The sequence below is a fragment of the Heterocephalus glaber genome, unplaced genomic scaffold, assembly GCF_053883595.1.
Source record: "Heterocephalus glaber isolate CG9 unplaced genomic scaffold, H.glaber_assembly_v1.0 deba00001497, whole genome shotgun sequence".
Lineage (NCBI taxonomy): Eukaryota > Metazoa > Chordata > Mammalia > Rodentia > Bathyergidae > Heterocephalus > Heterocephalus glaber.
Window position 1 is genome coordinate 14,345,592 of NW_028258320.1, and position 26,897 is coordinate 14,372,488.

At 42.8% G+C, this 26,897-nt stretch overlaps 1 protein-coding gene across 3 annotated transcripts in view; it reads right to left on the reverse strand.

The window, feature by feature from the left end:
* Positions 1-498: 498 nt before the first annotated feature.
* Vcl (vinculin) overlaps positions 499-26,897 on the reverse strand; it is a 105,471-nt gene continuing 79,072 nt past the window's right edge. For 2 of the 3 annotated variants that reach the window (XM_004846314.4, XM_087185400.1), the window contains 12 exons: positions 26,331-26,521; positions 24,152-24,351; positions 22,859-22,987; positions 17,991-18,140; positions 15,286-15,394; positions 13,863-14,165; positions 12,587-12,711; positions 11,012-11,197; positions 7,992-8,195; positions 5,886-6,089; positions 5,379-5,483; positions 499-2,780 (listed from right to left, as the gene is read on the reverse strand). In XM_004846314.4, the coding sequence (XP_004846371.1) occupies positions 2,634-2,780; positions 5,379-5,483; positions 5,886-6,089; positions 7,992-8,195; positions 11,012-11,197; positions 12,587-12,711; positions 13,863-14,165; positions 15,286-15,394; positions 17,991-18,140; positions 22,859-22,987; positions 24,152-24,351; positions 26,331-26,521 (2,053 nt within the window). In that variant the 3' untranslated portion in view covers positions 499-2,633. The remainder of the gene's footprint in view (positions 2,781-5,378; positions 5,484-5,885; positions 6,090-7,991; positions 8,196-11,011; positions 11,198-12,586; positions 12,712-13,862; positions 14,166-15,285; positions 15,395-17,990; positions 18,141-22,858; positions 22,988-24,151; positions 24,352-26,330; positions 26,522-26,897) is intronic. The other variant, XM_004846315.4, reaches the window with a different exon arrangement.

Below are 26,897 nucleotides of genomic sequence, written 5' to 3' on the forward strand. Positions count from 1 at the left end.
TACCTGTATCCAAGACTATTCTATCCAGATCTATCTTGCTTTGTGCTCGCTTCGGCAGCACATACACAGATCTTGCTTCTGTTTTAGGGCTTCCTCAAGCAAGAGTATGTCCTCAGAAGCTAGCTCTCTGCCTCAAGTCTTGGTGGATCTCAGACAGCCTACTATTCTCTACTAGGTTTTCCAATATGGAAAAAAAAAAGGGACCTGTGCTACTCCTGTGTATTTAACAACTTAAGGTTTTTAGGGGACAGTGATGGTCACCACAAATAGCTAGAATCTTCTGAGACAAAAGACTGTTTCATCCAGGGGTGATTCATATCATCTGGCTGCTTTCTGCCTGCTGTTAGCCTTTGCCACTTCCAATCCTTCTAGTGTATAATCCCCAAAGTTGTCCTTTATCACACAGATCCTTGTTAGGTAAACAAACTTTACATACTGTTGATTTCTACTTCTAAAACCCTGACATAAAAGTTTGTTTCTAAAATAATATACTCATCATTTAGAGCATTATTTATACAAATGCATTTTATTGTTTTAAACAGAACAAAAGAAGCAGAAAACATTTGCATATAACAAATCCTAGCTTATAAATTTTGGTTTTAGTGGTAAAATCTTGAATCATTCAGGGATTTTTTTTTTTAATTTTTACTTTATTTTTATTTTATTTAATTTTTGCTTCACTGTGTCTTGAACATTGATATTACAGAAAAGTACATCTGGCATAAAGTGTAAACCAGTGTCTCAAAACACTGGAAGAACTTGGAAAGTAAATATGATTCTTATTTCCTCTAAGTAATCTTTAGTAAAACAAAAATTGATCTTTGGCATAGATTCGTACTTTTAAAGGCATTAATATTGCATTTATATCAGGTAAGCAACTATACAAATATGCTAAGGAGAGGGCCTTGAAAATAATCTTTCATCAGTTAAAAGAAGTACAAGAAGCCTGAGTGAACAGGACCAACTTAAGACAGGTTTTATACATTTGATGTTGGAATCTAACATACATTGTGGGTGAGAAGGATGGACATTCAGACAAGGGGTCTTACTCCTTTCCTCATCTAGTTCTGGGATTGTGAAGAAATATAGTTTTATATACTGGGGAATGCTTAAACAGTGGTGATTAAGTGCAAAAATAGAAAAAGTTCCCTTCTCTCACTTTGCTTAGTAGGAAACTTTCTGTATTAATAGTTAAATACTATACTTATTACTGTCTTAATCAGCTATATTTAGGAGAGGATACAAGGAACCTGATTATAATTGGTTGAATGGAGGTAGGAATTACAGAGAAGTACTTCCCATCCATTTATCCCCAGCAGCACCCAGATTTAGTCTGCAAATACCACTCTCCCTTAGGTAGAAAGTATCCTTCAGACAGTATGACCTTTCCATTAAATACTCTTAGGTGGAAAGCACTAGTTCTTAGGACTCAATTTCAAAAAGATGAGATGAAAAGGCTCTTTCACAATTACAGATGAAGCCAGGCACAGTGGTGCACATCCACACTCCCAGTTCCTTGGGAAGCTGAAGTATGATGATCACTTGAGCTAGGAGTTCAAGACCAGTTTGGGCAAGAGAAGAGACCCCATCTCAAAACAGAAAATTACAAACACACACCTACATATCTTTAAAATCTTGTTCAGGAACGGTATAGGAGAAGACTACAAAAGCCAGGAGACATGATTTGGTTAAAAATTAAATGCAGCATTTCAGCTCAGAAAGAACAATTAAGAGCTAAGAATGAATGATAAGGCCTCCACACAGATCTCTGCAGGCAGTGACAAAGCGTGGACCTCCAGGGCATGACCCTACTGGGAGGGCGGGCAGGGCCACACCCAGGCTACTCTGCCCTTCCAGTGGCAGAGAGCACCAGGACACAGTGTGTTTGTGGGACACTTACCTTGGCAGGCTGAGGCAGGACATGGGACAGGAAGTTGCCCTAGCACAGGCATTGCTCGGGGTCATCATAAAGACAGAATCATGTGATTCTGCGAGTTCCTCCTGACAGTGAAATTTGTTTTTTTAATGTTCGAAACCAGGATTTAATTGGGAAGGGCAAGAAACAGGATGGGGCTCCCCAAAGGCTACCTTTTTCTCCAGCAGCAAAGCTTACTTCTGAAAAGGCTCCAGGTAGCACAACAGCCCAGGGAAGGCAGGCAGGGTCAGCAGCAACATGGAAAGCCCAAAACAATTTGTAGAGGCAGTGATTTTCTTTGTAACTGATTTGCTTGGGGCCTGGGTCTTGGGAGCCTGAAGAGGAGTGTGGGGGCCGGTGAAAGGGAAGCAGGGAGAGAGCCCTGTCCCCTGGGGGACATCGGCACAGCAAGGTGTCTGGCTAGTGTTCACGCTTGGATTCTGAGCTTATGTGAAGTCCATGGCTAGAGACCCAGTCCTACTGGGATAGAGTGTGCATGAATATAACTGTGTTGGAGAATACAGGATTTATATGGAGATACATTTCAAAGTGTCCATGACAAAACAATATAAACGTTTTGAAGAGGCCCCCATTTCTTCCTGATTCATGAGGCCAGGAAGCAGCTTTCAAACCCCAACAATTCTGGGTGGCTCCTGGAACTCAGATTGCTCTCCTCTTCAGTAGGGGTTTCTGCACCAGCAGGAGGTACGCTAGATGCCTACTGGTACCAGGGAGTCTTTCTGACCCAGCGCAGTGTAAATCCAGCATCTGTTCGGATTTTGATTGAAGCAGCTTCTGCCTCTCGCACAGTTTCCTTCACAGACTGCATAAGGTTCTGGGCATTGTGAACCAGCATCTCTGTGGCCTGTAGTAAAAAAGAACTGCTTACTAGAGTCCCTGAGGCAGTCCAGTCTCCAAAGCAGAGTAAGCCAGGAGCAGACTCCAGTTAACCCCACTTTCATGTGGCAGCCTCCTTGCTTGCTCACACTTCTGGTGGTTTAGCTGCATAACCAAAAAAGGACCCAAAACTACAGCATTGCTGACTGTGTACTGTATCCTCTGTGTATACTCTTTCCTGACATTCAGATGTGTTCCTCAGGACTTTTGCTATTTATTCCCTCCACCTGAAAACTTCCCCCAGGGACCCTATGGCTTCCCCCTGTGTCCTTTAGATCTTGGCTTACCTGTCACCTTGGTGAGGACTTCCCTTTTCATTTTATTGTTTTTTTTTAATTAGTTTTTTGAGACAAAGTCTTGCTATTAGTTCAGTCTGGCCTCGATGTAGCCCAGGCTGGCCTTGAACTTGCAGTGATCCTCCTGCCTCAGCCCCCCCAATGCTGGGATTACAGGTGTACACCACCACACCCAGCCATCATCACTAACTGATGTACTATATGTTTTACTTTGATTGTTTGGGGGGTTTTTCATTTGTTTATCTTCATACTATAAGGGCAGAAATTTTTGTCAGTTTTGTTCACTGTTGTTTCAGTGTTTAGGACACTGTGCCTGGCACAAAGGAGACATTTTATAAATATTAATGAATGGAAAAAAAACCTCAAACCTACGAAGCAACCAACTACCTTATAAATCTATCATCTAAATTACTACCTTATAAACTATGGTAATCTAAATTAAGTTAATCTTTCAAACACAAAGTTCAAGGACTAGAATCTTGTTAGTATTCTATAGGAAGTCTTAGAAGTTAATGATTCTTTAATCCAGTAATTCTTTTTGTCTGGTTGAGGGTTTTTTGTTGTTTTGTTTTTTGAGACAAGGTCTCACTTTTGTAGTTCAGGTTGGCCTTGAACTCGAGGCAATCCTCCTGCCTCAGCCTCCTGAGTGCTGGGATGACAGGCATGTGCCACCATACCCGGCCTGCCCAATAATTCTTAATTATTTTTGAGTCAGAGATTCTTTGAGGGCTTAATGAAGGCAATAGATTCTCTCCCAAAAAATGTTCACATACATCAAATTTGTACATGAAATTGAGAGTTAACAGGTTCTGAGAGAAATAACTTGGCTAGAATTCCTGACCAGTTAATCTTTTTCATTTGTCAACAGAGGGACTGAGGCTTAGAGAGGTAAGGGGAGTTGTCAGCCAAGCTCACGCAACCGAGTCAGGACTTGAGACTTACGACTAAAGACAGCCATGGTGGTACACATCTACAATCTTAGCACTCAACAGGCTGAGGCAGGAGGATCACAAGATTGAGGCCAGTCTGTACTACATAGCAAGTTCAAGGCCTGCCTGGACTACATAGCAAGACCCGGTCTTAAAAAGGAATCCTGTGTTTGTTCCATTCTTTCACACTGTCGGTTTCTATCTTTATTTAATGGAACATAGTACATATTCCCAAAGTACATTTCTGTTGGTTAACTGTGTGATTCAGCCTGAGCCTCTGAGTCTTATCCTTTCTTCCCCATTTTTCCCAACTTTAGGCAGAAGAGATTGCATAACAGGAAGGCAGCCTAGTGCCCAAACTCTACTTAGAATACATGAAAGTCAGGGGTAACAGTTCCTGTGGCTGGGGAGAACAGGAGGTCAGGTGGGAGCTGCAATGAGACACCAAGAATAACCTCCTGGTTTCCTCCACATTGCCCCTAACCTCTGTCTCCTGGTTTACGATCAAAACTAATTTGTCTCCCAGTTATCTATGAGTTCCTCAAGGGGAGGAATTGTGCCCCTTATTTTCTTAATTTGTGTAGCTCTTAACACAGTGCCTTGCACCTATTCCCTAAGTCTTGTCTGGGCAGTCAACAAAGATAAGCTCTTTACCAGGAGAAGGCCTACTACAGGGAAGATGAGGAAAGGAAGGAGTGGTCATGAGGGTTTTCTGAGAGACCTGGGCCACAATTCCAAGAGGAAAAGAAAGAAGACAAACTCTTAAGAAGTGGTTGCTAAAGTACATGCAAGAGGCATCACATAAGAGAAGCCTCCACCATCTTTATTTCTGTCTCCGTCAGAAACCCAAAGAAAATCAAGAGAAGCACCTCCTTGAGCTGTCATTTCAGTCTCAGCACAGCCTTCACCACCTTTTGTCCCTGAAATTCCTGCACTAGTTGTCCCCTTGAGGCTGAAAATCACACAGCTGGGATGCAGGCTTTCTCGGCAGCCAGAAAGACAGCAGATGGGGGTGAACAGGCACTGGAGACTCAAGAGAGTCAAACCTATTCCAGGGAGGAAGAGAACCGAGTAGATTCCAGACTGCCACGCTGTTACTTCAGACACTTAACCTCCCTACACCTCAGTGTCCATTCTGTAAAATGATGAAAGTTGCATAAAAGTTTCACTTCCAGTCCCAAATTTCTGATGCATCTCTCCCACACAGACTCCTACAGCAGGACTCTTGAGTCCATCCAACATACTGAACACTTGATTCAGAGGTAAAACATCCCTTAAGACTGAATTAAATTAAACAGCACAGAAGCTGCTGGCAAGAACTCCAAAGCAGCAGGCACATACCTGTTCAGACTCCTCGTCACTGATATTGGTCCGGCCCAGCATGGTGGCCTTCACCGTGGACAGGATTTTGAGCTGGGTGCTTATAGTTGGGATTCGCTCACACACCTGAAGAGCAAGTTTATGTTAGTGCACGTCCATGCCTGCAAGCTCCTTGAGGGCAGGACATCCACCCAGTATTGGTATTGCCAGAGCTAGCAAGCAGAGAGCACTCATTCATCAGGAGCACAAGTACGCTTGTTTATCCCCCAGGTCATTTCAGTCCCTTTGTCCAGAAATGGAAGCATTCAGATTCTTCCATGTAATTAGAATATAAACTCTGAATCCATCTTTGCCCAATACATGTCTCTTTCCTCTTTCTGCTACACTCCCACTGCCTATTCCTCCCCTACTTACCCAGTTGTCTCTGCTGCTTTTCTCTCAAATCCCTCCCACTCAGTCCCTCTCTTCCATCCCTCCCTTGCTCCCTCCTTCCCTCTCTCACACACAGCCTTTTTCCAAGTACCGTACCTGTAAGAGGTTAGTTCTAATCCGCTTATCTGTACACTGCTTGGCAACCTCCTTGGCCAATCGAGTCACCTCATCTGAGGCCTTGGCAATGTCCTTGGCACACTGGATGAGTGCCCGCTTAGTACCACTGCCTCCTCTTACCAGCCGAGACATCTCAGCCATCAGCAGAGCCATGCGCTTGGCTGCTGCAATGATGTCATTGCCCTGGACAGAAGCAAAGAGATGGTGTGAGCTGTGCCCACACTCTGGCCAAGTTAAGGGAGGATGCAGAAAAACAAGAGAGAAGCCTGCTGCTCTAGCAGCCCTCTGAAAGGGTGAGAAGACTGAAGGATTGTTCTTTAGGGATAGCAATGGAAAAATAAAAAAAATGAGGCAGGGCATTCATCCCAGCACTCACTGAGCGAGAGACAGAGAATCTCCTGACTGAAATAAAGACCTGGATGTTAATCTGCAAAGGTAGCATGTGCACTGCGAGCACAACACCGAACAAGCACTTCAGCATTTCCAGGTTAATTGTGTCAATAAAAGGGCTGAGGAGTTGGTTAAACAGGCATTTTCATTTCTACAATAGGGGAGAAAGCAGTAGGGCTGACCATAGAGGAGCCATTCCAGATGCTGAAATCTTCCTCCTTATCCTTATCCTTGTTGCAAATAGCAGCCAAGGACTCTCTACAATTTAAAATTCTAAGAAACTATTCTTAGCCTGAGAAAAGGAAAGGGGGGAAGGATAGTTTCTGATCTAGACTATACCAGCCCTCCCTCTACTGCCTCTTGTTTGTCCTGTCAGCCTGAAAGAACATGTTATTTTAATTTTTCACATGTAAAAAGGTCATGAATCAATTCTACAGTCCCCTCAGCTAAGAGACTTCCCAGTTAAAGGAACCTTCAGCTAAGAGGATGCAGGGGAAGGAATGAGAAAAATAAAAATCACCAGTCAGGCTGTAAACAGAACCTCCAATGGCAGTTTAGCTTAGACTGGCACTTGGTTCACTAAAACTCTCATGGGTCATAATACAGAAATACACATGCAAGTTAATTTATTTTATGCTCTTAGAACCCTAAAAGTACAGCAACTGCAATGTTTAAGACTACCTAAAAGGCCAGGCCCCACTCATTTTTCCCCTCATGCTTTTCAGTTTCTATCCAGTGCAGTGAGGCGTACACAAGCCATGCCACCGCAGGGCACTCTGTGAGGGAACTCCACAGGCACCATGAAGCGGCCTATCGTTTATGCTGGAAGGTGTGATGTCTCAGGCAATGAATTGAGACTGGAGGGAACATGGGTATGGGAAGAAGTCTGAGGTGAGGGGTGTGTCAGATAAGGCCCTCTTCCAATGTAGACTTGGGATCATTCAGGATTTCTTGACTTTGGTTAGAAGACAGCATACTGCCACAAGGTTAGTTATCACCCATCACTCTTTACTCTTGCAACATGCCACCTTCAAAGGGAAAAAAAGTGATAACTCCCATACCCTTCTCCTCAAACCAACATCGGTTCAGTCCCTGAAGCCAAAGCTCTGCTGCTGCCTATCCTGTGGCCTTGAGCACTGGGCTTCCCATTCCCACTCCCTCCCACAGAGACACCTGAACAAGCAGTTGGTGAAGCCCCTTCCCTGTGGCCACACAGCCAAGTGCAGGGCAGCCAGCAGTCCTCCCCAGAGACCCCACTCTGAAGCTGTTTCTCACCCTCATCAACTCTGCCTAAGCCATCAGTGAGAGGTCACTGGAGGCCAGGCAAAGCTCAACCATCAGGCCAGGGGACCTCTTAATAGTATACCATGGCTCCTGACTTAGAAGTCAGTGAGAGATGTATCCAATGGGTTTAAAGTTCCAACAGTGGCCACAGTGTTGGTAAGAAAAGGAATCCTTTCAGAAAGGGACCCCATTTCTCTTTATCCCTCAAACATAAATGCAATCCAATTAATCTAGCATTGGCAGACCTATCAAACTTGTGAAGCCAGTCCTAAGAACAAGGTGCAGACAGACAGACGCCCTCCCTGCTCAGACTCACAGGACCCGCACAGATCATGAGTGATGCAATGTGTCAAGGCTGCACATGGCCGGATGCATTTGGAGCAGCCCCCAACTGGGGGTGCTAATCAGTACCTTACTAGACCACTTGGTAGCTTCCCGATGCAAGGACTGAGCCGCGGCCAGAATGGGCTGGTTGACCGGCTGACTGGATGGCATTAACAGCAGCTCAGGTTCGTAATCGTCTTCCATGTCAGAGGGGACAGGGAACCCAACAGCATCGGCCGCATCTGCCTCAGCTACAACTCCTATACCCACCTCAGCGGCTGGGATACCCGGCTTTGTTGATGGCAGGAAGGATGAGAAACAGGGATAGTGTTAGTACGAACAGCAGGACTTGGGAAATGGAGCTTCAGTTGGTTTAGTGACCAAAGCCAGCCTGGGTGGGGAAAGAACACGGTGTATTCTCCAGGAGCCAGATGAATCAAGGTCCACAACAAGGGAACCCAGACTCTAGCACCACTCTGCCCAAGCCACCCTGTGACAAATGAAGTAAAGGGACCTGCTCCACTAGCAAAGGGTTTCCAGGGAAATATTTATAGCAAGAAAACAAGTGACATTCATTTTTATACACTTAATTCCAAAAATTAAACTCGACAAGAATAATTCTCATTAGAACATTTTTGAGGAGTCAAAAAAAGCAAATAATAATTAATTACCATTAAAGGAATCCAGAGGGGGAAAGTAAATGCAGCCACAGAAGTTGCTTTGAACAGAACAAAGTGAATAACCCCAACAAGATCATATATATGGGTCACTTCCACATTGTCCTGGGATATGGGAAGTGACAAGTCAGCTCTGCAGCTGCCAAACACAGATTACTTCCTTCAAGAATTAAAAAAGTCCCAGACATAAAAATGGTACATCAAAGGCAACATACAGGAAACCAGGAGAGAGGAGGGAAAACACAGTGGTGGATAAAGAGGATTTATCAAGTACCTCGCAATCACCCAGTCAGGAGGAGCCTCAAGAAGACACCTTGTCTACCCTCCCATCACTCATCAGACCAGCTCTCTCTGCCCTCAAAAGTTTCCACACTATCTTACTGTACTCATTGCTAGTACCAATCCAAAAGCTTATCCTTAAATACACCTTAAATCTTTCTTCTGTTGCAAAATCGGTTCTCTCTCACCCCAAACAACTTATCTAGTTCACAGGCTAGATAATGCATGGATCTGGCAGATGACTGAGGATAATCTCAGAGGAGCCCAAAGTGGGTGCTTATGAAAGAACAAGAACCATGAGAGAAAGAACATGAATTTAGTACCAGAGCTGAGGATTATAAAAAGGCAGAGAAGGGGATACAGAGATCAGATGCTGAAAATAGGCTGGAATGCAAAGAAAATAAAAGGAATTGCCTCAATCCAAAGCACTTACATGAAGAACAATGAACACAGGTTCCTTGCATCAAACATCTGTAACCAATGTTTACATGAACTTTGAGGTTGCTATTTCTCCTGAAAGCCTTATCCTGTACATAAAATTTTGTCTCCGTGTGACAATGAAGCTGGAGTAACCAGGGCCAGCAAGAAGTTCAAGTACCACCTAAATCCTTTCACCTAAACCTTTCCTCAACGAAGACTTATCTTATCCCCAGTCCTAAAAAAGAGGCCACTGCTGCCAGGACTCAGAGTGACAAGGTTTTGACAGACAGGTTGAAAGATGCAAACACACATTCCTTCTGCCACCCCCACACACACTGTTCAAGTAAATCCTGACATCACACAACTCAAACCCAGCACATACTTCATTCTCTAAACCCGAGCCAAAGACATGGCCACAAATGGCAGAATGGGGCAAATCTGTAGGCCAATACTGTCTGTTCCTTTTAAGTTTTATCTTTATAACACATTTATTTTGTGTTCCACTGCACAATGTATCTGAGTTTATTGTAATGAAATTTAAATTTCCTTTGAGTAAAAGCAATTGGCACTGTCACCTTCACTTTCACACACTCCCCATGTGCAATGGGACTCTGTCACATGGTCCCAGGGGTATGTGTGTCCCAGTTGAAGAGATACCATTATAAATAATTCCACAGCTCAGGTCCAGCACCAGCAACATCTCCATTCTTTCTTACAACCTGGGCTCACAGCTAACAATTTGGAAAACATAGGGTTAAAAACCAAGGTCAAAAGCAAAAATTGAAAAAAAAGAAAAGGAAAATCAAGGTCAATTTCCCACTGTGAGGGGAAGAAAAACAAAACAATCCAAGATCAGCTGCAGGTGCAGACAGTTCCAGGGAAGCTACATTCAATACAAGAACTTAAAGGCATTCTGGATATGAAAAGAGGGGTAAATACAAGGGGGCAATAAAGACCTAGTACTGTATTAGAAACTGTTTAAAACTAAATGAGAACTGTATTTCACCTCAAGGTTAGCAATATTTTGCTCTTATCTAGAAAAGCTACCACTCACTTTTCATCATTTAGAGATATATAGGCAAAAGTTATTCATGGAGCATGACTGCCACAGCATCCAAATTTTCACCCAACACATTAATTTTTTTTTTTTTTTTGGTACCAGGATCGAACTCGGGACCTTGCGTTTGTGAGGCAGGTGGTGGAACCACTGAGGTAAATCCTCGGCCCTACATTAATATTTTTACTTTGAGATTTACTGAGTTAGAATTAGCCTGGTGCTGTCTTGAGAGGCAGGATGATTCTGAGAAAGGACAAAGCACATGGCTCCTAAGACAGCAATCTACCTGCTTTCTAGTGAAACACAGAAGGAAAATGCAGACATTTCATCTAGCTGTAGCCAAGCTGACAAAAGACAATTTCATATACAGATTGTGACAATTAGCAATGAAACATCTAAAAAGATTTAGCAAATCAGGCACAATGGGACATGCCTTTAACTCTTCTCAAATCACAGATATCCCAGCTTTCACTTTTGCTACAAGGACAAAACATACAGCATGAGAAATGTCTCACTAACTCACAGGTAAGAGCAAGGGCACGCCATTGGCAACATGGGAACCAAAGCAGAGAGAGGGTCATTCCAAACAGAATCTTCTTCCTGGGCTATGTGCATGGTTCATCATCCTTTCTGAGAAGACATCTTTTCTCAATAAGAAAAGCTTCATTACTTACCTTGCTGGACCATTTTCGAGCTTCATCATGGAGCTGCCTGGCAGCCATCATCATTGGCTGGTTAATCACCTCCCCGGCTTTCTGCTCAGGGAACTCTTCATCCTTCTCTTCTGGAGGGGGAGGCCTGGGTGGAGGGACCTCACCCTCAGGCAGAGGTGGTTTGGGAGGAGCAAGCTCATCTGTTAGCTGAGGAAGAGAATAAGCAAGTTATAAGTAAAGCCTTAAGAACTCCCTCCTAGAATTCTTTCCTCTCCTCTAAAAAACATTTCTAGAAAAGCCACCCACGTTGATAACATAAGGCCACCCACACTGAGTCCCAAGGGACCATCTGCTGCAATCTCAACAGAAGCATATTTTATTCTCCACAAAAAGCCAGCAGTACTGTGTTGGTCATATCCAGGGAGGCGCACACAGCACTGTAAGATCAAGGATTCCCAAAGACAATCCCCAAACAAGATAGGAATTCTGATTTGGGTTCTACCAGAGGCAGCCAGAAGTCAAACAACTTTTCAAGTAGGCCTCAGGTTCCTCATCTGTCAAATGACGCTTCTATTGATGGCATAAGAAACAAACCCTCCAGTCCTAACTGTCCAGTGAGACTCCAATTAGGAGGGAAACAAAATCCTATTTTGGAGACTGGGGAAGCACTGATCCTTAATTATGTGCCCAATGACCAAATTTTGTTCTTGACCAACATAACATCCTTTATTTATTTATTTATGTGCTGGGGATCGAACTCAGGACCTTGGGCCTGCGAGGCAGGTGGCAGAACCACTGAGCTAAATCCCCGCCCCTTAACATCCTTTATTAACATTAAATGAGAAAATAAATCGTTATTGCCTTGATAAGAAAATAAATCATTGCCCTATATCAAGGCATTTCTAATACTGTTAGTTGGAGAAAATACCTAACTATAATTGCTACTTCTGTAGGATTTGTATCTGCAAAATATTGCCCAGCTAGCTTCCTCCTAAGCCATGGAAAAACATGGAATCTTTGGTGGGTAAAGAGATCAAAAGATTTTCAATTATAGTTGAGTAAAATTAACTTAAAAAAAAATACATTCCTTTTGTTACTAGAAAGGAAAAAACAAAAAAGAAAATTCCTACATAAGATTCTAACCACCTCAGCTTTACCATTAAAAATTGGGAACACTGGGCCAGGGATTTAGCTCAGTGGTTTCGCCACCTGCTGCGCAAGCGCAAAGACCCGAGTTTGATCCCCAGTACGAAAAAAAAAAATTGGGAGCACATAAAATATCCTTACCAGAGGCTGTGCAAATTATTTTACCACCACTTAACTACCTCATCACTTACCACACCCACACTAACCAAAGCCAGCTCCTCTGCTCCAGGCACGCCCCTCCCAGCAGACCAATCCCACAGATGCCCTCCAACCTCTACTAAGCACTTGGGTGTGACTGCACTAAATTTAGGAAGGAAAATCAAAGATCTGCCTCCAACTAAACTTCAAGTCATCTGGTTCTTTAAGCACTAAAGCACAGTCTACCTCTTTCCTGCTTATAGTCTCATCATCTTGGTGCTCAATTCCCCCCATCTCTCTAAATTTACTTACACGGAGCTGTTCAAGGTCTGGTGGAGGTGGCGGGAAGTCAGGTTCCTGAGGTTGGAAGGCTTCTCTGACCTTGGCCACAGCTCCCAGGATCCGATATCCCGAGTCCAGGAAGCTCTTCTGCAGCCCTAAACACAAGACACTCTCACTTTCAGTTGGGCAGGTCAGTGTCCAGAAGCACTGCCTGCCCAGCAGACGAACTGGTTTCCATTGACAAAAGCTGGATGTGAAGCTGCCAGTAAGCATCATAGGCAGTGACTGAAGGGGAAGGAAGGTAGGGCAAGTCAGATGTCCTGCAGCTTGCAAAGAGTAGCAAGGGTCACAGACAAGCTGTTGCTATGGTATTCGGGGTACCTTCTGGCTGTACAATTAGCAAGTGCTTGGGGATTCCTGGTATGGACACTCTGACCTCGCCCATCACCTCCCTTATGAAGAGGCAGTAAGTCCATCTAACACAGAACCTGGGAGACATCAGTGTCAGATTGGGCACACATTTCCTGAAGCGCTCACCTTTCTCCCTACTCCTTTGCTCTACTTGGCATTCAGCAGGTTAACCCTTATACACTGTGGTCTAGTCAACGGGAATTCAGGAATCTACTCAAAGTTAGAAACCCCAATTAGGAAACCAAGCATGTTTTAGTGATAGTAGACAATGAGAAAGATTCTGCCTGGGCCAGGGATGAATAGGACAGCCCCTCCTTCCAACTCTCTCACTGACTTCTACTCATAGGCAAGATTAGAAGTATTGGGTGCTCAAAACAGGAAAGAATTCAGATGGTTCTAACCAAAGGAGTGGCTCCAACTGTGCTCCATTTTAGTGGTACTGAAAATACGAGTACAATCCAGCTGAAAAAAAAAAACTAGATTTTTTTAGTGTGGGGTCGATGAGTTAACAAGCTCTCTAGATTTGCCAGAAAAGAATATGCTTTACAGAGAAAAGCCATGTGAAGAAAAGCATAGAGAAGTTAGAAGCCCACCAGTTACACAAGCTAAATGATTTATAAATTAGTTATCATGAGTCCTGTGAAAAATTTCCAAAATGATGACCAAAAAGGCCTAGAAACTATCTGGCCAAACAACATTGAGAAAGCACAGAGAAGCTGATCCAGAAATCAGTACAGTGGATGTGGACAGAAAAAGATTAAGCAGGCACTCTCCAACTAAATGTCTGTAGTTTCTGCTGCCAGACCTTGTATGTGGTGGTTGTAAGGTACATGTTCTCTCATCACCTTTCCTCAGCCTTTCACTGAGAGGAACCACACCATGCACTGTTGCTTACCAGGGTCAGAAATGTTTCCAGCCACAGCCTTTGCATCCATCACCATTGGGGAGATCGTTTTGCTCAGTTCATCAGAGGCAGCTTTCACAGCCTCACGGAACTTAGGATCTTCAGAGTTCTCCACTTCCCTCTTAGCCACCAGTAGGATCCGGTTAGCCCGACGAGCAATGCTGGTTGCCCCAGCAACCAGCATCTGAGGCTGAATGTTGGCCATGGCTACCTTACACTTGTCCAGGTCTTTTTTAATTGCTTCTTCAGAAGCATCCAACAGTGACTTGGTATCAATGGCTTCGTCCACCAGCCCTGTCAGAAGAAAAAAGAAAATAGAATTGTTTCTATTTTAGAAGAACAGAGACTCTAAAACACTGTTGTTCATTCATTTCTCATGAGGAAGTATAACACTCAGAATTCTCTCCTTGCTTGAAACTCTTCTGACACAATTAGAAGCTTCCAGGTAAATACTATGGGGTAGGGGGGGTGAAGACAGAGCCCAGCTCTTATGGATTTCACAGCATTTATACCAACCGTGGTCACTGGTCTTCTTGTATCCACCACAGACAACCAGAAATACAAAGACAACAGAAGGAAACAAAGACTGCATCAAATCTTCACCACATCACACTGCATTATCTGTTAATAACATTTTCTCCCTTCCTATCCCACTGCCCAGCCATCTGTTGATGGCTGGCAGCTTGCAGTGCCCAAGATGAGGCACACAGAAGATTCCAATAACCCTAACAGCCTGTTTCTTATTTCTGTTACCTCTCTTCAGACACTTCAGAAGCTCCACTTTCATCTCTGGCTGCTATAGGCCCCTGTCACACAGCAGATCCTGCAGGGACAGTGAAGAGCCTACACTCCTCATGTCTTCCCATTTCTCCTATCCCTCCCAACAGAGAAAGACAATTTAGAAGCGCGCTGCTTCAGTCGCACAGACACAGGTTTGTTGGTGGTTGGTTTCTCCTTTAAAAAAAAAAAAACTACGTAGTTGATAAGTTGGAGGAAGCTCTGAGACAAGTTGTATCAAATGGTAGCTATTGTGGTTCCTTGAAATGTGAACCTCCTGAAAATGACAGGGACACTTACTGTATCCAAAAACACCGCCTCCCAGCCTGAAACCAAACTCTGGCTCAGACTGGGCAAAGACACTATTCAACAAAGAGAAGATAGCAGCAGCAACAATAAACATCACACTGACAGGACGGCATTAAAATAAAAGAAACTCAGTCTCTCTCTGGACAAAGTCACAAGGCTTGAATGAGAAGCCGCCACTGCTCGGCAGCCTTAATCAGGGCCAAGTACACTGTTGAGCACATGACCGTCTCTATCCAATTACAGCTGAGTAACATAACCAGTGCTGCTTGGGTTTCTCAGGACACATTCCTCACAGATCAGACAATAAGAACTATACACAAAACTCTACCTGTCATTTTTTCAACATTATCAATCCATTGGTTCTTCATGGTTTCAAAATGTTCATAAGCAGCTTGATTTCCAGGGTTCCTAAGTAAGATGCGAGCAGCCGAAACCACCTGACAATGATAAAATAACTTTTACACTTGATCTTAGCCAAAAGGCTGAGAAGCAATTATAAAATAACTTTTAAACACCTGTGTACCTTCACACTGAGCATACAAACCTGCAGCAACGCTTTCTGCTCTCTACCTATAGGTGGCACCATAAAGCCAAAAATCCACCGGTCTCTCTTCAGGCTGAACACATCAGGTTTGGTCTCAACTAGCTCCCCAGAATGGAATCAGTGGGCAAGTCCCGCAAAGGTTTTACAGTCAGTGACCTGATGCTGGGGATCACACCCTGGACCTTGTGAACACTAGGCAAATGCTCTACCATGGAACTACATGCCCAGCCCCTATGGCCTGATGGGGGGGGGGGGGGGCTGGGGTTAAACCCAGGGCCTTCCTTCCCACTAAACCACATCCCTAGCCCTATCTATCTATCTATCTATCTATCTATCTGAATGAGGTCTCACTAAAAATTGCCTAGGCTGGGCTCAACTTTGCAATCTTCCTGCTTCAGCCTTCCAGAGTACTAGGATTATAGGCATCCATGCACTGCCTTGCCCAGACTGGCCTGATTTTAAGAAGGTAAGAAAGTATCAAAGTAAATGAGTGTTTATTTGGTACTTCAGAAGAACATACAACAAAACTGACATCAACTCTTCTATCTTAAAAGCCATTAAGAATTGAAAGCTGGTGCAGTGGTACGTGCCTGTATCCCAGCACTCTGAGAGGCTGAAGTAGGAGGATCTCAAGTTCAAGTTCAACCTGGGGAACTCAGTGAAAGCCTGTCTCAAGAAAGAAAAAATGGGCTAGGTATGTAGCTCATCGTGAAAGGCTCTAGTTTCAGTCCCTAGTACTGGAAGAAAAAAAAAAAGTTCATAGAGTCCAGATCTGCTTTCAAAGTCCTAGTTCCTTCCAAAATCAGCATCTTAAGCTTAGTTTTCTGTTTGTTTGGGATTCTTTTAGGAATCTCAATTTTATACTGAAATTCTGTTTCATGTTCCATGTTTTACGAAAGTAAGTGTTTCTTTGTGATTGCATCTCACTTTGTAGTCCAGGCTGGCCTTGAACTCAAGAGCGATCCTCCTGCCTCACAGCCTCCTGAGTGCTGGAATTATAGACTTGTGCCACCACACGTGGCTTCCGAATTTTTAAATAAGGCTAAAGATATTCATATTTTATAAAAATGTTTTTTAAAAGATGGATGAGTCTGACCTTTGAAGAGCATCTAATTTGGGCTGGGATGTACCCCAGTGGTAAAATACTTGCCTAGCATGAACAAAGCTCTTGGCTTGATCCTCAGAAAGAGACAGACAGAATGAGACAGAGAGAGAGAACTTAATTTGCTAAAATGCCACACTGGCAAAAGCTAAACAAATAATGAGACTACTTATTTCCTGTCTCGTCCAAGTTCCCATGAAATCAAGTATAACAAACTTATAAAGCTCACCAGAATTCCCAAAATATTATAGGTACTTTATAAATATTTGTTGAATAAATGAATGAAAAATAACAGATTCTCTACAATTTGAATAGAAGAAGAACTGCACTAATACATTAAAGGATGATGGGCTGATACTTTTAAGAAAAACCTATTACCTGGGGGAGAGAAAGGGGGTGGACAGCCCGGCCCCAGTGCAGGGATACATGGTGTTTTGGAAATCAGCTTTTTCACCTCTCGGACAGTGGTGCAGCACCAAACAGTTTTGCACATAATGCACCAAACAGCCAGGATTGCCGGGATCCCAGATGTGGAGAGTCTGCTTTGGTACTATGGAACTTGACTGTGGGGATGTGTCCCCATGTCCCATCTGCCCTCCATGGGAGCAGCCCCCTCATGCCGAATCTGTCTTCCAGGAGCTGCCCCAGGGTGGGCGCTGGCCAGCCCCGTCCCTAGTCAGCCTCGGCGTCATGTATGCAAGGAAGCCAGGACCCAGGTTTTCTTGATGATTTGGGTTTTAATTTTGTTTTTATTGCACCTGACAAGATACAAGTTATCTGATTGTTCAATTATATTATTTTAATAAAATAAATTAAATCTAAAAAAAAAAAGAAAAACCTATTACCTGATAGAATTTTCATTCCTGTCCAACTTGTGTTCTTTTGTTCCCAATCTCCTTTTGCTCCCAAACTTACTACCTATACTTTGGTTACATGATTGTGTGTACCTTGTTTATACAATTAAATAGAAAAAAGAAAAGCAATGGAACAGCTGATTTTTTAACCCACTCAAAGAGAGGAGATTAAAAGATATATACTGGAGAAAGACATAAACTCTGAAATATAAACAAAATAACCTCTCAAGGTCAGCCAGATATTCTCCTAATTATATATGTGTGCTGGAGAGGAAAGCTGCTTTACTAGTTTTTGTACTTTTAAAACTAACATGTGCTCATTGTAAGAAAAAAATGCAAACAATACAAAAATGTCAAAGTTAAAAGTCCTGTATAATCCTAATCCTAGAAATCACTGACCTTGATACTATGGATATGTGTTTTTTAAAATATGACTTACAGTAAGTTCAGAATGTATAGGAAATTTTTGTGATGAACATGCTTTACTCAGTACCATGTGCTGAGTACTGAAATGAAGAACGGGCACAATTCACCTGGGGTGTGAGTTCTCGGGCCGTCTTCACTGACGCCTGAATGCCTTCCACTGTTGATTTATTCGCCGTTCCCACTGCAGCCGCCTTCTCCGCTGTGGCCCCAAGCCTTCCAGAATGGTTTTCAAAGTTTGCTGCCCTCTCATCAAACACCTTTAGAGAAAAACAAAGACATAAAAAAATTTTCTTCAATAAAGTGCGTTAAGCAGCTTAAAAAAAGTCTCTCTTGAAGCAGACTGAAGCAACTACTCAAAGACTTTAGAGATGACATCAAACCCTATTGCTGAAACAGTCAAATGCCAAATCTTGGCCTCGATGTATTTCCTCGGCAGTTTAGCCGTAAGAATCATGGATGTACACACATGCATCAGCTTTACACATCAGTCAGCTTTACTTACCAAGTGCAAGCAAGGCACACAGCATTAGACACCCTGCAACAAAGAGTTTACAGAATCTGAAGACTAAATCCCCATTCCCAAAAGGTTCATCCTCTAGTTTGAAGAAGACAAACCCACTCCGCTGTCCGCAGCTGAAGCCTAGAATATACACCAAGAGTCCTAAACTGAACTCCAGCCTCCCTAGAACACTAGCCCTCATATATCCCATTACCATTAATATTGTAAAAACTCTGCCTTTGACCTCCATAGGTTAATAGACCTGGTGTTCACACTCGGGCTTGCCTCAAGGGCAAGGGTGGGTAACTTATTAATCCTGATTGCAAACCGTCTACATAATTGTTTATTCAGCTCTCAATTTTTTTTTTTTTTAAAGACAGGGTCTTGCTCTATAGTTCAGGCTATCCTTGAGGTCACTATGCACCCTAGGCTGGCCTCAAACTTGGGACGATCCTCATGAGTGCTGGGATTGCAAGTGTGCACCACCATGCCCAGGTCAGCCCTCAATTTTTTTTTTGGTACCAGGGATTGAACTCGGGTCCTTGCACTTGTGCAGCAGGCAGCGAAACCACTGAGCTAAATCCCCGGCCCCAGCCCTCAAATTTTAAAAGTTAACTTTTGGGTGAAGGACGCACAGGTAATGGGGGAAAAAATAAGAACTAAGATACATCATGTACGGGTACAAGCACCCAATGATAAATGGAAATGTACTGTATACCTAAAATGTACCAATAAAAGAATTAAAAAGAAAAAAAAAAGTTAACTTTTCCTTCAATATGCAAACTTGTACATCATGAAGAAGACCATTTAGCGTACTTACAAATGACAAATGCTTTTCAATCATTTGTTTGAATAACATTACAATTGTTACCTGAAAGGCAAAGTATCCCAAGAGCACTGGGTCAGATTTACAGTATGCAAGGAGAATGTCAGGAACTGTGAGGTAGAGTGCACCCTCTTTATCTATGCCTTCCTCAATCTGCCCGGCCATCCTGGTGTCTAGTTCTGACCCAAGGCAGACAATCTCTAAAGGCTTTCTGGATCTACAGCAAGCTCCAATCTCATCACCAGTGTTCTGAGTCTATCCTGTTAAGTCTGTTCCCTATTCTGGCCTCTTGTTCGGATTCAGCTTCCTGGGTTCCTGCCATTTAAAGCTCAGAACCTCTGCCTAAAGTCCTTGATCCTCTAGTTCCTTCTCCTGGCCTCAGTCCTTGTTTCTTACCCTAGCTGTTCTCCCTCACTCTACCTTCTGCCTACCTTCCTTGCCCTCTTGATCCCAAACTATGTCTGATGCCCTACTGATTTAACTGACTGCTTAGCTGCTTTTCTTGGCACTCAACCAAAATTTACCAACCACCTCTACTACATGCCCAACTCTAGGGTAAATGTTGAAGACACAAAGATGAAGAAGACACAATTTCTGCACCTCAAGGAGCTCACAGCCTGGGAGATGGGGGGTATAAAGAGGTATTTATAACATAGGGTTATGGTTTGGGTCTAGATGTACCCCCAAAGCCTCATTTGGTTAGAGGTAGCTGAATCTACAATGTGTGATGTTGGAATTAAGGGTGTGTGATTACTAAATCGGTACATTGATTGGTTTGGCACCATCCTAATCCCGGTACCCTGGATACAATATAAGGGACAGAAAAAAGCTTGTCTTCTCCCTTGTTGCTTTTGCTACCATGTGGGCACCATGAACTGTTTCTCCTCTGTGACACTCCTCTGCCATGTGCCACCCTGCCTTGGAGCCAGCCAATTATGAACTGAAACCTCTTCAAACTGTGCTAAATAAACCCTTTCCCCTTTAACTTTGGGTGTCGGGTATTTTGTCTTAGCAATGAGAGAAAAGCAACTAAGACACATGACATGCTATGTGCAATAACTGAGCTGAACACTGATATTATGGGATAAAAGGAAAGGCACTTAACCTTTCCAGGAAGGAAAGGATAACAGGACAAAGAGGAATTAGGAGGAAAAGAAGAATGAGAAAATAAGTAGGCAGAGAAACAGAACTGACATGGGAGGATCACAGTTTGAGCCCAGCTTCAGGAACTCAGCAACTTAACAAGTACCTGTCTCATAAATAAATAAATAATTAGGGCTGGGGATGTAGCTTAAGGTAAAGGCTTTGGGTTCAGTCCCCAGTACTAGGGGAAAAATAATAATCAGAACTGTGGAAACATCAATGGAAAATGGAAAGAACTCAAGAAATATTTGTAAGGGCCAGGGATTTACTTCAATGGTTCTGCCACCTGCCTCAAAACTGCAAAGTCCCGAGTTCAATCCCTGATACCAAAAAAAAGAGAAATATTTGTAAGATCAAATTAATGCCCGAGTTACTTATTCGCGTTTGAAGATGAGTGGAAAAGTCTACGCTGACACACACATTTCCAAGACAGAACAGGAGACAATCAACATACACTGAGGTACTGCTGAAGCATCCAGGTGGAAAGGACTAGCAAATAGCTGGACCTACTGATGTGAAACTCAGAGAAGACAAGAATGAAAAAGTATCAAATCTTTATATAATGCATCTTGGGTCTTATTTTTTCCCCATTCCTAGCCCTCCCTTCAAGCCCTCCACCCTTCCCTATTTACAAAGACTTTATTTCCATTTTTTCCATTTCTCATCATTTTTTCCTTTCCTTTCTTTCCTTTCCCCCGTGCCTCCCACTACTCCTACCCCTTTGGACCTTTTATTCCTATTTTACATTATTGATTATTCATTCTAATAATTGGTACATTTTAGGTATACAATATAATGACATTCATCATTGGAAATTTGCACCTTTACATAGTCTCTCTTGGTTCTTGTTTTTCACCCTTGCCCAGCCCTCCCTTCAACCCCTCCAGCCCTCCCTATTTACAAAAATTTTGTTCCTATTTTTCCATTTTCTCATATTAATCCCATTCCCTTCTATCCTTTCCCCTAGCCCTCCCACTTCCTTCCCCTTTGCCCCTTTTCTTCCTATTTCACATGACCTATTATACATTTAGTCCTTAATTCCCAATGAGAAATGTAATTGTGTTGTATACCTACAATGTACCAATAAAAGAATTTAATACAAAAAAAAAAAAAAAGTATCAAATCATCCTAGCCTGAAAGGCCCATGAGCTGAATTGCCTAGTAACCTAGGCAGGAAAAGAAAACAGGGGTTACTAATAAATGAAAATAACCCTAACAAGGGACCGGAATTTAGCTCAGTGGTTCTGCCACCTGCCTCACAAGCACAAGGTCCTGAGTTCAATCTCCAGTACCAAAAAAAAATAACCCTAACCTTCACCACAAATCCCACACTATCCCAAGTGCTGGACTCAAACTCCTTCTCTTTTGCTGCCATACTATAAAGGCTGGAAAACTAAACAGATCCTTTCCTAGATTCTTTGGCAGCTGAGGTGGCCAGGTGATAAGAGTTCTAGTCAATGAGACAAAAGCAAAAGTTTCCTGGAAAATTTCTGGAAAAGCCTTTACTGTTTTTCTGTCAGCACCAATAATGTGCTGAATGTTGTTCTGGAAATGGAGCAATTAAAGTTTCTGCCCACGTGGAGCTTTCACGCTAATGTGAGACCAACAAGCAAATAGCAAGGTGAATATGTCAAGTGTTGACAAATGCTGAGAAAAGCAGTCTACAGAAATTAAGGTCAATGTGGAGGAGCATGAAGGGAAAGACTAAATACCAACATGAGGTCAGTGAAGTAGACAGGGGATCACACTCAGTGATGTGCTGAAGCCACTTTTACTGACCACACCGGCTTCCAAGAGTCAAACATGCCCATCTTTTCCCAACTCTGCTTCCAGTCACTTTGTATTAGCCACACTGGGTGTGTTTACATCACAGAAAAACACAGGCATTATAAATCAAGGGGTTTGTTTGTTTTCCTGGAGAGCTGGCTTACCAGCTCATCCCTGTGAGGATTTGGCTTCACTCTGGGACAGGGAGGGGCCAGTGGAAGTGTTGAGAAGAATGACATCAAATAGTTTTAAAGGGTTGTTCCAACTGTGCTGTGAACAAAGTGCCCTAATAAAAATCGGAAAAAGTAAAATAAAATAAAATTGACAGTTGTGACTGGAGTACCTCATCCCTCATTTCTTCCTGCCCTGAATACAATGCTGGGGCAGCAAAAGCCAACCCATACCAGGAGGAAAAGACCAAGAAAATCCTAGAGATGCCAGCTTTCCTGCTTTTTAGCTTGTGAACCAACAGCAGAGCTATTTACTTCCATGTTTCTTGACATGTGGTAGAAATAAATCCCATATGCTTTCATCTCTGACAGTCTACTATTGCTTGCAACCAAAGACATTCATAACTGATAAACCTAGCAGACTAAAAGACCCTCTTCCCTTCTATTCTTCCACCTTTTATCCACAATTTCCCAACCACTGCTGCTGATGTAAAGTGTAACCACATTTTACCTTTACAAATATACATATGAGGCTGGCCAAAAGAAGACAGGAAAACCTCGGATACCTACCTCTTCCCTATTGGGTGCATCTGGAGGGGCTGTAGCTGCCACTGCCAATAGCTTGATAGGAGTTGTGGTATCACTGAAAACATCTGACACCTCCTGAGTCATAGCCTCCTGCATCTGGGCTTTCAGGTCCTTAAAAATAATGTGTACAAATAAAAATTCCCATCAATATCTCAAAAGCATATCTGCTCACTGGCACATTCATTTATTCAGCTTTACTCAATAAATATTTATTGGGTGGCAGCTATGTACAGGAAGGACTAAGTTATGAATCCTGTCCTCTAGGAGACTAGTGTCTGAAAGCACAGGTAAGATGTGACCCTTGTGTCCCTCGAGACCATTCTACCCAATCGAGGAAATGTTCTTCCTTTCTTAGGGGCCTCTACGAAATGACACCAAGGATCATGGGGCTGAGCCCAAAGAAGGCTCTGCCTTAGAGCGCCTCACTATTTCCAACGTTGGAGAGGCCTGACGATGGCCTCAATAACTGATGGATGCAGTGCCAGATGTCTCAGCAATTTCTTATCTTAGGAAAGAAATCAAGATTGGGAATTAAGTTGCTAGAAACACCCAATATCCAATGTAAGCACTGATTTCTTAACATGGGTCTATAAAAAAATTCTTAAAGTTCTTTTTTCATAGCTGTATCATTTAGTCCAATTTATGTTTTCTGAATTTATGCAAAGAAATCTCCATCACCCTCACTGTTTTTCAAAGTGGGTAGCACATACTGGTATGTAACACCTGAGATGGTTTTAGGTGTCACACAAATAATTTTAATAAGTACGTTATTTTAAAAATACTAGAAAAAATACACAAAGCTTATTAAACCTATGATTTTATAGGGGCCTGGGATTTAGCTCAGTGGTTCTGGCACCTGCCTCACAAGCCCAAGGTCCCAACTTCGATCCCCGGTACCAAAACAAAAACAAAAACAAAAACCCATCATCAAACCTATGATTTTAGGATTATCACAAAATTTTCTTTTAAATATTTAAGTTTTTTAAAGAATCTATTTTAAGAAAAATACAGGCTGAGTAAAAGTACAAGTGAACCAGAGCAAATATCATGAAAGAGCTCTCGATTGAATGAAATTTGGTTTAACACTTCAGTTGCTACTGTACACTGGTAAGCTTTTTTCAAAGAAGTTTTGCATTTCCTTACATCCTTGGTCACATTCTTTTTATTCTCCTAAAACCCAAGAAATTACATACTTTTAAAAATTTTCCCTTCCACCTGTCATTTTGCAATAATGATAAGGATAAAAATTACATTCTAAGGGCTCCCGAGTCCTACCTTTAAGGAGTCCTGGAGCTGCGATGCAAGGGCTCTCGCCTGAGGACTCTCCCCTTCCCCTCGGGCAGCCAGGTCAGCCAGCTGAGCGGTGAGCTGGTCCACGCGGTCGCACTTGGCAAGAAGATCTTGGCGGTAAGGCCCCATCATGACATTGGCCAGACGATGCCCTTCAGCCACAAGGCCCCGGATGGCAGCCTGACCTACACCAAGAAGACAGCACTACAACTCACATAAACCCACGGGAGATAACTTAATACATTCTGGTAAGCTTTTCCTTTTTTTTTTAACATTTAGTAGGTGGGGGAGGATTCCCTGAGAAAACACTTCAAAAATATGAAAAAGTATAGCTAAGACTAGATAAGCTATACCTTATTACTACTGTTTTGTTCTGGTGCATGCTAGGCAGGAGTCCCCCCGCTGAGCTACACCCTCAGTCTCTAAATGCTAATCAGTCTTTCCTTCTTTCCTTTCTTTTTGTGTGTGTATGCGTGTGTTGCTTGGATGAAACTCAGGGTCTTGTGCATGCTGTGGAAGTGCTCTAACCCGAATCAAACTAGTATTTCTCAATTCTTTTACTTTAACATGGGTATTTTTCCACTTCACTACATATCTTTTTAAAACGTGATTAGGGCTTGGGGGTATAGCTTATTGATAGAGTGCCTGCCTAGCATGGGTGAGGTTCTGGATTTGATCCCCAGCACTGCAGAAAACACTAACAAAGAAAACATGATTTAGCCATGTATGGTGGCCCACATTGTTAATCTCAACTATTAGGGAGGCTGAAGCAGGAGGAGCTTGAGTTAGAGGCCAACTTAGGCAACTTAGTAAGATTCCACCTCAAAATAACCAGAGATTTATTTAGCTCAGTGGTGCCACCGCCTGCCTTGCAAACGCAAGGTCCTGAGTTTGATCCCTGGTACCAAAAATAAAATAAAACAAAAAGAGCATGTAGCTCAGTGCTCCCTGGGTTCAATCCTCAGTAAGGAAGAAAAAGAAAGGGTGAGGGGAAAAGAACAAGAGGCAGAGGAGGAGAAAGAGGGCAGCATGTATTTTATCATATTAACTATAACTATTTCACCACTTAAGGAACACTTACATTGCTTCCCTACATTCCATTAACTCCTCAGAAAGAAAGAACTTAGAAGAAAATTCCTAAAAGTCAAACTGCTGAGTCAATGGATATGAACTTTTTTTGGGTACCGGGGATCGAACTCGGGTCTTTTGCACTTGTGCAACAGGCGGCGAAACCACTGAGCTAAATCCCCGGCCCTGGATATAAACTCTTTTTTTTTTTTTTTTTTTTAGTACCTGGGATTGAACTCGGGACCTTGCACTTGTGAGGCAGGTGGCAGAACCACTGAGCTAAATCCTAAAGCCCTTAACACACAATACTAAATTCAAAAAGTTTGTATCAGTTTATTCCTACACCAGTAAGCTATACATCAGCCCGTTCTCTTGCCTCTCAAAACCCACCAATTTAAAATTTTATCTTTTTTATCAAACAAATGCAGCAATGGAATGAACGATCTTTCAGCTTCAGCAGATCCACTATCATAAAGTACATTTTTAGTGGATTCTTGCGATCTATTCCTAATGTCTCCCAAAAGTAAAATTTTAGGTTACATTTTTATTTTATTTTGAGACAGTCTCCCTAATTTGCCTAGGCTGATCTCCAACTTGTGATTCTCCTGCCTCAGCCTCCCAACTAGCTGGGATTACGGGCACACGCCACCACACCTGGCTAAAATTTTAGGTTAATTTTTTCAGGCTGACTGATAAAACTGAGCCCTCACAACTGAAATAATGTGAGGAGTTGGGTGCCTTTTACTATTTTCAAAAATTATATTTAACTAGGTCCTCGGCAAGGACTGTAAAAACATAAATACCAGAGAACAAGAGGATACTAGGACTGGCAATAATTAGTTCAAAGCTTCAATTATGACATGAGCATCTTTCTATTTGTACACAACAAAAACATTTACTCTCTCTTACTTCTTGATCAAATCATGAGGAGTTTCATGGGGTCCATTTGGAAGTAGAATCACATTGGAAGGTGACTGGTTTACCCGCAGCTGAAGAGCCCTCTGGCACCTCATTACGGATGTTACCGGACCCCCAGCAGCAGCCTGCTCATCCGCTCAGAGACCAGTTTAATGAGGGTAAGTGCACCGGTCCTTACCGACACCCCGGTCATCCACTGTGGGATTATCAATCCACCGCTGCGCTTGCTCAATCTTGCCCTCGAGGTGGACAGCTGCTTTGGCAGGTCTGCTGTTGGCCACAGCCCTGTTGGTTTTGGTCTGCAGGTTCTGCAGGGCTGTGGCCACCTGTTTGGCCAATGCTCGGGCCTCTGGGGAATCTCCTTTCCCCCTACAAAGAAAAGACAGCCATCCTGTCACACACAGACACTAGTTACGCTGAGAACTAAACTACTAATGACAAATGCTAATGAGATGGCAAGCTGCTAATGATCATAGTTAACTTGGTATGAAAGGGGTGGTTTATTTATTTGGCTCTTGAATAAGAAATTAACTATTTAGATTCAGATTGTTTTGTGCCACTTAAGACATTAAATACAAGTTTGCGTCAGGCTAGTTCAGTGGAGCTCAAGTGTTTGGCTAACTGGGTTACCTGCACTCTCAGCCTCCCTCCCTTGAAAACACTAGTTCCCGTGGGACTAGGTGCGCCTAGTAGGAGTTAGAGTAGAACTACATAAGTACCATCTTTTGAGTCCTAATTCTGCCAG